Genomic DNA, 14,832 nt, shown 5'->3' on the forward strand with positions numbered 1-14,832 from the left:
TTTTAAGTCGCACCCAAATTTGCACACCTGTCCCCTGGGGATCTCACTGAAATGTAGGTTCTGATTCAGGAGGTCTGGGTTGTGACGGGCTCCCACTGCCGCTCATCTATGGCCACATTCTGAGTAGTGAGGCTACTCAAGGGCCCTTCCGCTGTGTCCCCTTGCCGGTCTGGGCCTCGGGTGCCTCACCTCCGCACCAGCTCCTGCCCTGTCTGCCCCTATAACGAAGACGGGCGGAAGCAGCCCGCCGGAAGTCCCCAGGTCTGAGCCTGCAGGAGGATGTGGGCCTCGGGGCGTGGGAGTGGACAGAGAAGGGGCTGTGGCTATAGGGGTCACGGTCAGCAGACACAGAGGCCCAAGGGAGTAGCTTTTATTGTGCACACAGCTGAGGAAGGCAGGCCACCATGTGCCACTCTGTGCCCAGAGAAGCTGCACCACGGGCGTGTCATTTCCAGTTGCCGGGCAGCTCTGGCTCCGGTGCTCCAAAGCCATCTGAAAGAGAAGGGATGGCTCGGGAGCGCTAAAGGCCCCCCGCGGCCCCGCTCCCAGGCCCTGCCCCCCCCCCCCAACTCCTGTGACAGGGAACTCGGGGCTCGGGGAGGGGCAGGGGGCAGCCCCTCCACCGCGCCCTCGGAGGGTTCTGTGGTGGCGCAGGAGTGGTTCCCTGCAAGGGACCTGAGAGGAGACCAGGAGCTTTGAGGCGGGAAGATGGCCAGCGGAGGAGGCAGCAGCGCTGTGCCCCCCGCGGCGCTGGGTGGGACCCCGGTGAACTGTGCCAGCTCTTCCCGAAGCCCCGTCCGGATGCCAGGCTGCAGCGCCCTCCAGAGGGGGGCGAGGGCAAAGAACATTGGGGTGGGCCGGGGAGGGGGTGATGCCCTCCCAACTCTGACCCGAGGCCTCTCCCTGCCTGTCCAGGCCACACCCGTGCGGTGGGCAACCATCCCTCCCCCCACCCCCCACCCCCCACCCCAGCCCGAGGCAGCCGCTCACCGTCTCCGAGGAGGTCGGGGGTCGTGGGGCTGAAAGACCCCGGGGGCAGGTTCCAGGCCAGCTCCTCCAGCTGACCCAGCAAGCCTTTCACTTCTGCCTCCAGGTGTTCCACGGTCTTCTCCACCGTCTAGAGCGAGAGAGATGGGAGCGGGGTGGGGCCGGGGGCAGGGGGGCAGGAGTGGGGCACTAGAGTGGAGCCAAGTCCATCAGCCACATCCTAAGGGGCACGGGGCGGCCCAGTGGGGCGCGAGAGAACTGAGCGCCAGGGGACTTGGGCCCTTCTTGTTCAGGCTCAGCCCCTTTCGGCCTCGCCATCCCCCAGATGTGACAGGATCCTAGGGCTTCGTTCTCTAAGGCCGCCGCTGGCTCGGGCCCTAAGCGCTTCACCCAGTCACAACAGGTTTGACAAGGAGCCACCCTTTTTTCCAGTTTTCCTTTCCGTTCTTCACCACTAGGAGCTCACATTCCTTTTGTCGCCCCGCCCCCTGGTGGCAATTCTGCCAACTGACAGGTGGGGGATTTTGAAATGTTCTTTATTCAGGGTTCCCAGCCTTTTCATGAATGAAAAGCAGTCTGGTGAAACCTACAGACCCCCTTCTCAGAAAAATACCTTAATTGAAAACAAAATAAAGCATATTAGGATTTCCAAGGATTCCCACTGCATTAAAATACTGTCCAAGTGCTAAAAATTAAATCTTTGATGTAAAAATGTATGTATTTATTAACTTAGGAAATAACACGATCTAACATCAGGTCTAACGACGACTGTAATTACGTCATGCTGACAAGGATGAATGATGTGTCGATATATTCACAACAACTATGATGGAGTGAAATTACCTGTGATTTCTATTGAGAACAAAGTCACAGTACTGTTAATACTACTATGGTGTGTTGCCTGTATTTATAGTGAATTGGAATGCTAAATTCCAGTTAAAGGTTTGTGAAAATAAGGTGTAATTTCTTCCCACACAAGTTTATAGACCCCCGGTTACAAACCGTGGCTGTGTAACAAAACACAGTGACCGAATTTCCACCATCTCATTGTGTAATTATGTGGCGATCTCTAGCTGGGTTTAAGCAAGCCCCTCTCCCCACCCCACCCCCCACCAGGGGCAGGGTCTGTTGAGGGCTGGTCAGCCTAAGAGCCCAGACAGGGCAGGGAGATGTTTCACATGGTGGCCAGGGAGCAGAATTGGCATGGGTTTTCCCGATTTTCCAAAGCAAGGTTGTCCTGAGCCCTATAAATCTACCAGCCTGGGGACGCCTGGGTGGCTCAGTCGGTTAAACATCCAACTTCGGCTCGGGTCGTGGTCTCACGGTTCGTGAGTCCGAGCCCTGCGTCGGGCTCTGTGCTGACGGCTCAGAGCCCAGAGCCTGCTTCAGATTCTGTGTGTGTGTCTCTCTCTCTGCCACTCCCCCGCTTGTACTCTGTCTCTCTCCCTCTCAAAAATAGACAAACATTAAAAAAATTAAAGAAAAAAAAAAAAGCTGCCAGGCTGCCAGGTGGTCCTGAAGCTGTACGTCCTCCCAAGTCACCCTGATTACCTCCTCTATGACGTCTAAACGGCCGTGGATAGCCATGTGTCTGTCACACCCTGTGTTCCAAGCTGGGTCTCCATGGGAAGGCATGAAGGGTTCAGCAGCTGTGGAAAAACAAGCCTTGTCACCATTCCCTGTGACACTAGAGACTCCCGTAAAGCGCTGGGCTCCGTGAGGTGGGTCCTGAAAACAGTCACAGAGAAGCAAAGGAAGGCTCAGTGTGTGGGTCAGGGTGTGAGGGGCCAGGGGGCTGGCCCAATCACTCGCTTGTCTCTATGGCCATGGTCACCTCCATACCCAGGTGGGCTTCTTCAAGAAGCTGCTGCCTGAACTGGGTGAGGTAAGGAAGGGAGGCAAGGTTGCAGACAGAGAGAACGGCGTGTGCAAAGAGAGAGGCACACGACGGCACGGTTCCGTGTGCAAACCCTCAGGGAGTTGGCGTGGCTGGAAAACACAGGGTGGATGGGAGGACACTGGGTCATGGAAACAAAACCAGAGGCCCTAATAAGCCAACCGCAGTGCTTATCTTGGGGTTTATTTCAACACAAGAGTCACACGGTCCTATGTGAATTTTTTAAATACAGAGAATGGATCGGAGGGATTTGGCTTTGAAGGCAGGAAGTTATTGCAGGAATCCCTGTGAGAAGTGATGAGGGGAGGCAGTAGGTATAGAGAGGATGAAGGGAAGATATTTTAGTCGTCACACTGACATTGATGACCAGTTATTAATATCAGACATTTGATGAGCACTTACTATGTACCACATGGCCCGCTAAACAAGTGTGCGAACTCATTCAATCCTTACAATAACCTGTTTATTATCCCCAGTTGATGCAGAGGGGTGAAATGCTATATCCTACGTCACGCAGCTAGTTAAATGGAAGATCTGAGGTCCGACCCGTCCGGATTTTGGTTCATCGTTTTCCTCCCCAACGCTGGTTCCCCCTTGGTTCCTCCTGGCACCACCAGCCATCACACCAGAAGGTTCTGAGCTCAGGTTTTGTGTCAGTGACCCCCAGGTACCTGTGAGGCAGCAGAGGTGGCTGGATCCTTGGAGAATGCGGATACTCAGGAAGAAGGCCACTGTCCCAGAAACGAAAAGAAGCAAGGAGCTTCCCTGAGGATGAAGTGGTCAGCATGGCCTAAAGCAGCAGGGAAGTCTAGCAAGATAAGGATTGAAAGACAGAGCAACAGGAAAGTCCTGCTAAATTCCACCCCGACCCTGTTCAAGGAGTCGTGGAGGCAAAGCCAAGCCGAGATGCTGTGGGATGGGAACGGAAAGAGAGGTTGGAAGGTGGAAATTTGGACCCTGGGAAACATTTTTCAAGAAGTTTGGCTGTGAAGGAAGGGAGATCAGATCACATGGTCTACAGAATGTTTCTTGTTGTCATTTCTGTTCTTTTAAGTCGAAGAAACAACCACACTTACAGCCTGAAGGAAAGAACTTAACAAAGGACTGGGAATACAAGCTGGTGCAGCCACTCTGGAAAACAGTATGGAGGTTCCTCAAAAAACTAAAACTAGAACTACCCTACGACCCAGCAATGGCACTACTAGGCATTTATCCACGGGCTATAGGTGTGCTGTTTCAAAGGGACACATGCACCCCCGTGTTTATAGCAGCAGCATTATCCACAATAGCCGAAGTATGGAAAGAGCCCAAATGTCCATCGGTGGATGAATGGATAAAGAAGATGTGGCATATATCTACAATGGAGTATTACTCGGCAATCAACAAGAATGAAATCTTGCCATTTACAACTACGTGGATGGAACTGGAGGGTCCTATGCTAAGTGAAATTAGTCAGCCAGAGAAAGACAAAAATCATACGACTTCACTCATACGAGGACTGTAAGAGACAAAACAGATGAACCTAAGGGAAGGGAAACAAAAATAATATAAAAACAGGGAGGGGGACAAAACAGAAGAGACTCAGAAATATGGACAACAAACTGAGGCTTGCTGGAGGGGTTGTGGGAGGGGGGATGGGCTAAATGGGTAAGGGGCACTAAGGAATCTACTCCTGAAATCATGGTTGCACTATATGCTAATTGGGGTGTAAATTTAAAAAAATAAAATTTAAAAAAAGGGTTTCAGTGCAGATTAGACTGAATGAAGAACTTTTTTTTTTTGAATCAGGATTATTGCAGATTGGTGATATATGTATATTATTCAGAAGTTTTAAATACATAAGTGATCAGATTTGGCAAAAATAAGCTAGGCAAGATGTATGAGTGACTGCAGCAAACTCTTCTAGGCTACCCAAGGAAGGCTGAAAATGAGCACCTGAGGAAAAGCCGGGGCCCAAGTGTCATCGGAAAGAAAGAAACATCGTGAGACAGGAGGGGCCCATCTGTGAAGGGCTGGAAATGGAACTCACGGTTCAAAATAAAGAAAGATTCACTCAGGCTTTCACATCTGGGATTCTCACAGAAAGGTGAAAGGCATATACTAATTTATATTAATGATCTAAATTGAATGATGGGAGCAGCCAGAAATGACAAAGTTAAAGTCTCAGGAACATATTAAGTTAAAATAATTCAAGTGAGGGGATTGATTCTCTCACGTCAACTTAGTTTCCAGAAGTAAAGGAGACATAGCAGTCTCAGTTCCGGGCGTGCTCGCCCACCACACCGGGCTGAGAGGGAGCACGGCAGGAAGTGCAGGTCCCTTGGAAGCTGTCCCACAGAGCTTCTCAAGCCCAGAACTTCAATGAGAAACATCATCCACCCAAGGGTCCACAGTCAAGGTTCCTCTCACGGTTCTGGGCTTATTTGCTTCCATATTTGTGTTTGTGTTTGTGTTTCCCCTCGGGTCATGATCTCACAGTTTGTGAGTTCGAGCCCTTCTTCGGTCTCCCGGCTGTGAGCTGCTTGGGATTCTCTCTCTCCCTTTCTCTCTGCCCCTCCCACAGTCACTCGTGTGCTCTCTCTCTTTCAAAAATAAATCACTAAATTTAAAAAAAGATTTAGGGGTGCCTGGGTGGCTCAGTCGGTTAAGTGTCCAACTTCAGCTCAGGTCATGATCTCATCGTTCATGAGTTCGAGCCCCATGTTGAGCTCTGTGCTGACAGCTCAGAGCCTGGAGCCTGCTTTGGATTCTGTATCCACCCCCTCTTCTGCTCCTACCCCATTTGTGCTCTCTCTCTCTCTCTCTCTCTCTCTCAAAAAATAAAAATTAAAATGAATAAAAAAAAAAAAAACAGGGAGGGGGCCAAAACATAAGAGACTCTTAAATACAGAGAACAAACTGAGGGCTGTTGGAGGGGTTGTGGGAGGGAGGATGGGCTAAATGGGTAAGGGGCACTAAGGAATCTACTCCTGAAATCATTGTTGCACTATATGCTAACTAACTTGGGTGTAAATTGTAAAAATAAATAAATAAATTAGTAAAAAAAAGGAAAAAGAAAAGAAAAAAAAGAACTGAGCAGAGGACAAGGGGCACAGTAGACCTCTACCCAAAGGGCCAAGAAGTTGAGGGAGTTCTCACCTGCTGGCCTCTGTTCACTCTGTGAAGCAAGAGGGGAATCATCTGCTGGTAATACGCGTTGGCTTGTGAAAGAGGAAGCTAGTTGTGACGTTTTCAGGAATTCTGTAAGGGGGGGTTGTTGAACACAGCCACTAAAACGGGAGGCGCAGTGAGAGCACTTCCATCATGGAAACCAGCAAATGTCCTGTTTCGGTTTGTGTCTGTTTTTGCGAGCCACTTTATCGGCAGACCACTGGGGAGGGGGCTCAAATATGCAGAGGACTTCAAAAGGAGATGAGGAGAATGAGGAGGGCCATGGAGAAGGACGCGACTCAGGGAAGAACTCTGGAAACCCCAGACCCACGGTGTGCCACCTGACAGGCTGGGAGTGGCCAGGACAGGTGGCTGGATGGAGCGGAAGCTGGGAGTCTGCAGAGAGAGTATGGGGGAGAGCAAGCGAGCAAAGGACTGAGGATTTGACCAGCAAGCAGTTAAGGGGATGAGCTCTGGAGTCTAGCTTGAATAAGGAAGGAGAGAGGCCAAGAAGAGGGCCAATAAATTGGGAGAAACGGAGGGGCTGAAGGGTGATGGCAGTAACGGAAGGAATGAGTGGCAAAAGATATTGCAGCTTCAGCTCTAAGAGGTGAAGCAGCTTCCTAGTGGCAATATCAAGGTTGCGGCCATAGACGTGGGCAACTGAGGCACAGTGGGGACAAAGAGTTATTGGACTTGATCTGTCTAGGTGCAAAACTGTTGTAACCGTAAGACCCAGGTGTTGGCTGGATGGCCCAAGGGGACATACAGAGTCGCCCAGAAGGTTGACAGTTCTCGAGGCGAGGACAGAGATGGTGAGCCATTTTGCTGGTGATGAATGTGTAACTCTGAGAGGTTGAGTGACCTGCCCAAGGTCACATGGTTAGCAAATGACTGGACCCCTAGCACCCTTCTCCTGATCTCTCACTGCAGCAAGCTGGCCTTCTGGATCTCTGCCAGAGGCTTCCCGTCCTGAGACTTTCCTGTCCCAACTCTCTCTGGATCCCAGCTCTTCCACTTAGGGGTAAGAACTAACAGCAGAGACAAAACTCCCTTCCACCCTGAGCATCTTTCACGGAGAACAATTTGTTTCTGTATTTTCCATTAGTTCCCTCCACTGAACTTAGAAAAGCCTCTTCAAAAGACAACGGTCTTGGGGCGCCAGGGGAGTCGGCTGGTTCAGCGTCTGACTTCGGCTCGGGTCATGATCTCGTACTTTGTGGGTTAGAGCCCCGCGTTGGGCTCTGTGCTGACAGCTCAGAGTCTGGAGCCTGCTTCAGAATCTGTGTCTCCGTCTCTCTCTTCCCCTCCCCTGCTCGCGCTCTCTCTGTCTCTCAAAAATAAATAAACATTAAAAAAAAATTTTTTTTAAAGACAATGGTCTTGTTGACTTTGGGGAGGGGGGGTGACATTACAATGGTACTTCGGTTATTTTTTTCTAGTATATGTGCGGCTCAAGTGAGGACTGGTTATGTTCTTAAAAGGGAGTCTTTCAGAGATCCATACTGAAATCTTTAGAGATGAAATGTTATGATATCTTGGATTCACTTCAAAGTAATCCAGGCCTGGGAGTGGGCGGGGGCATGGGTGGCCAAACCAGATTGGCCGAAATTGATAATTGTTGAAACTGTGTGACGGGGACATTGGAGTTCTTCCCACTACCCTCTCTGCTCTTGTATATATGGTTTGAAATTTTCCATAATAAAGGCCAGTTGTCTGATAGGGTTGTTAGCTAAAAGCAGAAGCCGTGGCGGGCCGCATGCGCGGACAGGAAAGGCTCAGGAAGAGGGAGGGGGTGGTCTGAGGGACCCCACCTGGATGGTTGTGCTCTGTTCTGGGCCTTTGATAGGCAGAAGCAGATCTAGAAGTGGCCATGGTGAAGGGACTAGAAAGTTTGACTCATCTGTCTCAGCGGAAAGAACTCAGCTCTCCAGAGCCCAGTCTAGAGAGGAAGGGTTTCCTGGGGGGCAAGAAGAGTCGCTTTCACCCCCAGGGAGGACTGTCCGTGAAAAGGGGATCTGTCCAGTGTGGATCTGTGTCCACACACAGCCACTGTGGGCTCCGCCCATGAGCCTCTGGCCAAGCCTCTCCCCGGAGCCCGGCCTGCCCTCTCCCAGCCCCAGCTTGGGCCAGGAGGAAACAGTCTGACCCGGCTGGCCAAGTGTGAGGGTCTGCCAGCCCTGTAAGTCCTGAACAACATGAATCTACTCCCCTCCGCCGGCCTAAAACATCCTGTTTTGTACGAGTCTGCAATGAGGTCTAATTTGGCTCCAAAAGCCCTCCAGGGGAAAGGATTGGCTGAGGTTGCTTTCCACATCACACAGCACTAATCCCTCACATCTGGACAGAGCTGTGCCCTGGGCTCCGCTGCACAACTGTCCGTGAGCTCATCCAGGCCTCCCTACGAGCTCATCTGAGAGAGAAAGCTGCCTCGGGGCCTGTGCTGCTGCTCCCTCCCCCACGTGGGTCCCTAACTTGGCACTGACCTCACTGCACAAGGGCCCCAAACACACCGGAGAGCCCCGTTCTCACCCCCCTCTGCCACGAGTTGGTGCGGGCCTGTGGGAAGCTTTCCTCTCCTCCCTGAGTCTCTGCTGCCTCCTTGCTAACTCGGGGTGGGGAGGCCTGACGCACCGCCACCCCCATCTGGCTCATGTGTGGATGCCGCTTTGTCTCTCACAGCCTGCTGAGAGGCCTCAAAAATTAGCTACCAGGACAAAACCGGCGTGAGTCAAGGACAAGTTGCTTCTTGGATCAGAAGCTCCAGCGAGACAAGAGCTGGGCGTCTGCCATGTCTTTGAGCTTCCCCGTCAGTAGAAAGGGGCTCAGGATAATGCCTGCCCCACGGGGTTGTTGGGACAGTCAGGAGTGGGGAAGGCTAAAGGGTTACCATGAGCATGTTGGAGGAGCCAAGGCTGTGGGTCTCCATGTTCCCTTCCTTCCTCTGCTCCCGCCCTCCCTGCCCGGCCAGTTGGGAAATGGACCTTCTTGGACGCCGGGCTGTTTTCCCTGGCCTGGCTCCCACTCAGGGCCTATGCGCACCCTGGATGGCGGCCATGGGTGGAACACAGTGGGCTGGTGAGAGCAGGCTGTCGGGGAGGCCAGAGGCCCAGCGGAGGTGCTGGGCTAACTTCTTCAGTTAAAGAGACATGGCCACCGCGTCCCCATCCTCTGAGGCAGGAAGTATGGCCCCCCCTACTTACAGGCATAGGGGACCTCTTGTATCTGGGACTCAAACACCAAGAAAGCGTGCACAGCTCCAGTGATTTCTGGGATGACGCATAATTTCCCAGAGGAGACCCTGAAGATTGCTGTGCCTTCTGAATCATCAAAGACACACTCTGCTTTGACCAGCAACATCCATCAGTTAGGGGTTAATTGTGTTCGACCGCACTCACTATAATAGAATAAAATTTACCACATTTAATAATTGTATTAAAATTGGTGCTTCATTTAAAACCACCAGCGGTTTAAAAAAATTTTTTTTAAGCAGAAGAATACTATTTTCAAACAAGTATATGAAGAATTCCAGTATGAGGAACTGCTCTGGCTGAGCCAGGAGAGAGACTCTTGAGCCCCCCAAGAAAGAGCTCAGATTCTGAGGCACATTCTTGGGGGAGACACGCCCTCCCATCTCCCCTGGTCTCTGGTCATTTTCCAAATGGGGGTCTGAGTCTTGTTGATCACTCTGAGAACACTTCAATGTCGTTTCCAGTACATTCAGTATCTGGTTGCAGTAAGTAAGCTAGGCATAAAAAAGCCCCCTTCCCCCCTCGGCTCACATGTATTTATTCGTTTTCTCATATGTGAGTTCAGAGGTAGATTGGCTGGTGGTCAGGGCTGGCAGAGAGCTCTGCTCCCCGAGCCATATGGGAACCCTGATTCCTTCCATCTTGGAATACCATGCTCTTTTAGTCCGCGGGGTCATAATGTACTAGAACACTCCAAAAGCCCCACAAGACGGAGAAGGTGTAAGAAGCCATCCAGAATAAACCTCTCTCCGTGCACCGTGAAAAGCACACATGGCTGGAAGTCAGAGACACAGCCCCACCTCCGAGACTTACTGAGAACGCTCTTTGCCTCTCTTTCAGACGGTGAGGGAGCTGTCCTGCCAGGTCTACTTGGCAGGACTGCTGTGTTGATTAAAGGGACTCCTGCCCTTGAAGATGCCTTGGAACTGCCAAGTGCTATGCCAGTGGCGTGTAGGGCATCTATCAGGGGAGCTGAAGATGGAAGAAGGCAGAGGAAGCTGCCAGGGCTCTGCCTCTCTGCTGGGTCACACAGACCAGTTCTCAGGATGGAGAGGCATCTGCTCTAGGGATAAACCTATGCAGGGGTCCAAGGGATGCTGGGGAGGGGCTTCTCCAACAAGGACACAGAGGGCTCGGTGCTGACTCGGCTCTCTGGGTCTCTTACAAGCCAGTCCCACTCACTGGATTCCTGGGTCCTTCGCCTTTTCAATAGGCATAGCCACACTCTACACGGGAAGCTCCCATCGATTAGCGATCACTCATTGTGCGCCAAGCTCTCTGTTGAGCGCTTACGTACATTATCCCACTTGACGCTTACGTCACGTTTTTACAAATTAGAAAACTAAAGAGCAAAGAGATTGCGTAACATGACCAAGATTACATAGCTAGTAGGTGGTAGGGAGAGGATTTGAATCCTACCTGCCCGACACAGTCTAGACCGTGCACTGGCAGTCATGTGACCTTGTGTAAGTTAAGGGCCTCCCCTCTCGGGGCCTCAGCTGCCTCCTCTGTAAAAGGTAACAGGGAGACACTTAGCATGCCTGACTCCATGTTGCGTTTATTTCCCTTGCCACTGTAACCTGTAGCTTAGAAACGTTGCTTAGCCCCCCACACAGGCACGGTAATCACGGAAGGAATTCTGCTTACAACTGAGATTTGCAAAAACCGCCTTCTTACCTGAAACCTGCCTCATTGGAGGAGATACAGAAGTACATACAGAAATGACTATGCTATGTTTTAGATTTACAGGAACGACACCACCAGATTCCTACACACAAAGATCAACTGACCAAGGGCAAAGAAGTTACCCGACTGTTTTCAATGTCTACAGATATCAGTCATCTTTTGACTCCCTGTCCCTCTAACATAGAACAAGCCCGACTCACATGCTCTGAGAGATGGTTCTTTGGGACAATAGTTCACCATGTCCTCAGTTGGCTGGCTTTCCAAATAAAGTCGCTTTCCTACACCAACGTCTTGCTTCTCAACGCGCCTATCATTCGGCAAGCAAATACACTTGAACACAGTTACAAAATGAGGGCTTGGACAGGTATGGGGCAAAGAGGACCTGTTCGCATGACCCTCACAGCTGTCTGGGGCCCCATAAGAGCCCAAATATGTGCTTGGGATCAAAACGTCTTTGACTGGTTCACTCCCACGATACCCATCTTTGTAGGAAGAAATGCTGTGACCCTCACGACAGCCCTTCAGCATCTTCTTCCTTCACTTGAAGCAGAAAGCAGAATTCCAGTGGAAGACAGATGTCCAGTCCACGGGGATCTGGAGCCGGGGCGGACAATGAGAGAATGCCCAAAGGGCCCCAAGGCATGGGTGACAACTGGTAAAAGAACCAGGCTCTAGGAGTTTAGATGTCTCTGATAGGAAAACAGGAAAGGAACTCAACAGAAAACTTAATTTTGAAAAAGGGCTCTTATCAGCATTCCAAGCAGTTTGCTTCGGTCAATACATAAAGAGCTTTTGTAGGTCAATATGAAAAATCCCAGTACCGCAACTGAAAAGCGCGAGACAATTCGCATGAATTAGTAGAAATGACCAATATGCACTTAAAGAAAAAGTTCAACCTCAGTAGTAATCAAAGAAATACAAATTAAAGCAACAAACCATCTTAACATATTCTTGCAGAACAGCAAAAGTTTCCGGATCTGCCAGTTTATAGACAATACAGGGGAGAGAAGAACATTTAAATGACTCGCAGCAGATGCAATCAGCTAAAATCTAAATGTGGAAAAACTTTTTAGGACAAAACAACCCAGCTGCGTCCACAAATACATCTTAAGGAAAAGGGGGGAAGAGACCTCATGTGTTAAAGGAAACATAACTGATATGTCCGCCAAAAGCAACATGTGTACTTTATTTGGACAAAACAAAACCAAATGTAAACATGACACAACGGGGGATGTGGACAGTTGATGATATTAAGAAATTTTCATCCCTTTTTAGGGTGTGATAATGGTATTGCAGTTGTGTTTATTAAAATATTACTTATCTTCGGGGTGCCTGGTTGGCTCAGCTCAGAGTGCATATGAATTTAAACAATTTTTTAAATGTGTATTTATTTATTTTTGAAGGAGAGAGAGACAGAGCATGAGCAGGCGAGGGGCAGAGAGAGCGGGAGACACAGAATCTGAAGCAGGTTCCACGCTCTGAGCCCGATTCGGGACTTGAATTCACAAACTGTGAGATCATGACCTGAGCCAAAGTCAGGCGCTTAACCTGCTGAGCTACCCAGGCGCCCCATATATGACTCTTGATCTTGGAGTCATGAGTTCAAGCCCCACACTGGGTATGCAGATTACTTAAATAAATGAAACTTAAAAAGAACAAGATTACTTATCTTTTAGAGATACCGAAGGAAATATTTACGGATGAAAATATATGGTGCCTGGAATTTCCTTTAAAATTATTGGAGGGAGGGGACAGAATGTGGGGTGACAGAGGAAACAAGACAGGCCAATACTCGCCGAAGCAGGATGGCAGGAACACCGGGGTTTGCCGCGCTGCTCTGCCTTTGCATCCAAGATATTTCATAGTCAAGCGTTAAGAAACACAATGGTAAATTGTCTGAAGTCTGAAAGATTATACACAACACTGTGCGAACGCGGTGTGAGATTACACTCATACATTTATACTTCCCCCCTTTTTAAAACATCCGTAGCAATATGCAAGCATAATCAGAAAGAATGTTTAAGAACGGTTTTAAATTAAAGCGCATATACTGGTCATGACTGCAGGGGCCACAATAAAGTCGGCCAGTTGTGGGCGGCAGCCAGATCCTCCCTCTGGGGGAGCACAGACTCGGCTTTGTGCCCTCGGCTCCCGGAGGGGAGGGGGGGGCTCCAGGAGCAGCGGGGGAGGAGGGGGGAAAGAAGGCCTGGCTCTATGGGCTCTGTGCCGAGCACAGTCCCAGCCACTCATCATACAGCCCTTGAGGAGGCAGTTGTTGGTCCTCCTTCATTAATAAGTGGGGAAACTGAGGCTCAGAGAGATCAGTGGAGCTGAGGGGATGAGGGAGGGGGCCCGTGTGTGTTGAATTCCGTGCTGGGGACTTCATTCAGTCTCCGCAGGGTGGGTGTCATTCTCCCCACCTTACAGAGGAGGAAACAGGCTCACAGAGATAAGGCAGCAGATCCAACTTACTCCGGGGGGCCGGGGGGGGGGGGGGGGCTGCTGCCCAGGATCAGCACAGGCCTCCACCCTGCCCCTGGGTGCTCACACCCACAGCTGGCTGTGCCCTGAAAGGCACTGGCCTGGGAGGCTCCCATCTTAGCTCAGGGGACTTCACTTAGGTGATTCACCTGCACTGGCTCCAGGCTGGCGGGCAAGCCGCCTGGTGGGGGCAAGGGTCTGCCTGAGGGGGCAGGAGGCCTGGGTACTTGGTGAGGCCTCTGCCATGGCACCGCTGTGAGAGGCCAGCCTTCCCCTCACCTGCCCCGCTGGGAGCAGCAGCCTGTGGAGCTCCCCCAGCCTGTGGAGCACCCGGAGGGCCTCTCCCTCCCGCACCCCAACACCCCCACCCAAGGCAGCTCGGGGCCTCAGGGGAGATCTCTGGAAGCAGAGACACTGTCCTCTCCCACGCCGCAGAGCCCTCGGCCGGCCAGATGGCAGGTGAAGTCGTGGCCTTTCTCCTGGGGCCGCCTGTCCGCCCGCTGGCTCTGCTGGGCCAAGCCTGGGTCGTCGTCTGCCGGAACTCAGCTTCCAAGGGAGTGCCCTGCCCGTAAGCCCAGCCCGGGCGCCTCCACAGGCCCTCGGGATGCAGCTGGCCCGGAAGGCGGCGGGGGGCGCTGGGGGGATGTGTGCCCTCCCTGCAGACTTGACCTCCCCGCCCTGCGATGCCTGTCTCCTCTCTCTCCTGCGGGGCGTCGGGTCTCTCCAGCCTTCCTCTTTCGGGCGCTCTCTCTCACGTCTCTTTTCACACACCCCCCCTTCCCGGGAGGTCCCCCCTTTCTCCATCTCTCCGCTCTCCGTCCCCTCGGTCCCACCCGGCCCGACCCCACTCACCGGCGGCGCGGAGCAGGGCGAGCCCGGCCAGCGCGCAGAGCAGGGGCCGCATGCTGCCGGCTGGCCGAGCGCAGCGCGGAGTCTGCCCGCCGCCGCGCCCCCGGGCCCGCGTCGGCCCGCCCGCAGGAAATGCTCGCAGCCGGAGCCAAGATTCCTGGGCGGCTCCGGGCTCTCCGGCTCGCGCGACCCGCCCCCTCCAGAGACCCCGCGGGCGGAGGGGTCAGCGTGCCAGCCCGGGCGCCTCCCCAGCCGGGGGCCGCCGCCCCCCTTCCCTGCGGCTCCCGGGGGCCCGGGCGCAGGAGGGCGGGAGGGGCGAGGGCTGCCCCCACCCCCACCCCGGGGCCACCGCTCCCCGGCCCGGGTATTCGCGGGAGCCCATCTCAGACCCGCAGACCGAGGCTTCCCCGGTGTCACCCCCGGTTCCCGAACCCCGAACGCACCGAGTGCGGAGGCTTTCATCCGTCCACCTACGCATTTTAATTCGTAATTAACTACAAGGGGACAGGGACCCTGAGAGTCTCAGTGGTG

The 14,832-nt window shown here is 52.4% G+C and overlaps 1 protein-coding gene across 1 annotated transcript; it reads right to left on the reverse strand.

The window, feature by feature from the left end:
- Window positions 1-354: 354 nt before the first annotated feature.
- Window positions 355-14,475, reverse strand: PLAC9 (placenta associated 9). Its single transcript, XM_047826437.1, has 4 exons — window positions 14,305-14,475; window positions 2,539-2,636; window positions 991-1,117; window positions 355-492 (listed from the first exon to the last, which is right to left on the reverse strand). The coding sequence occupies exons 1-4, from the start codon at window positions 14,354-14,356 to the stop codon at window positions 446-448; spliced, it is 324 nt and encodes a 107-aa protein (XP_047682393.1). The 5' UTR covers window positions 14,357-14,475; the 3' UTR covers window positions 355-445.
- Between the last annotated feature and the right edge of the window lie 357 nt (window positions 14,476-14,832).

This window comes from Prionailurus viverrinus, chromosome D2 (genome assembly GCF_022837055.1).
Source record: "Prionailurus viverrinus isolate Anna chromosome D2, UM_Priviv_1.0, whole genome shotgun sequence".
Taxonomy (NCBI): domain Eukaryota; kingdom Metazoa; phylum Chordata; class Mammalia; order Carnivora; family Felidae; genus Prionailurus; species Prionailurus viverrinus.

Excerpts from the sequence above, each read along its gene's own strand:
- PLAC9 (XM_047826437.1), bottom strand. The coding sequence starts at position 14,356 with ATGCGGCCCCTGCTCTGCGCGCTGGCCGGGCTCGCCCTGCTCCGCGCC. Across the intron at positions 1,118-2,538 it reads GTTTAGACGTCATAGAGGAG|ACGGTGGAGAAGACCGTGGA; the intron begins GTAATCAGGGTG and ends CTCTCGCTCTAG. Across the intron at positions 493-990 it reads CCCCGACCTCCTCGGAGACG|ATGGCTTTGGAGCACCGGAG; the intron begins GTGAGCGGCTGC and ends CTTCTCTTTCAG.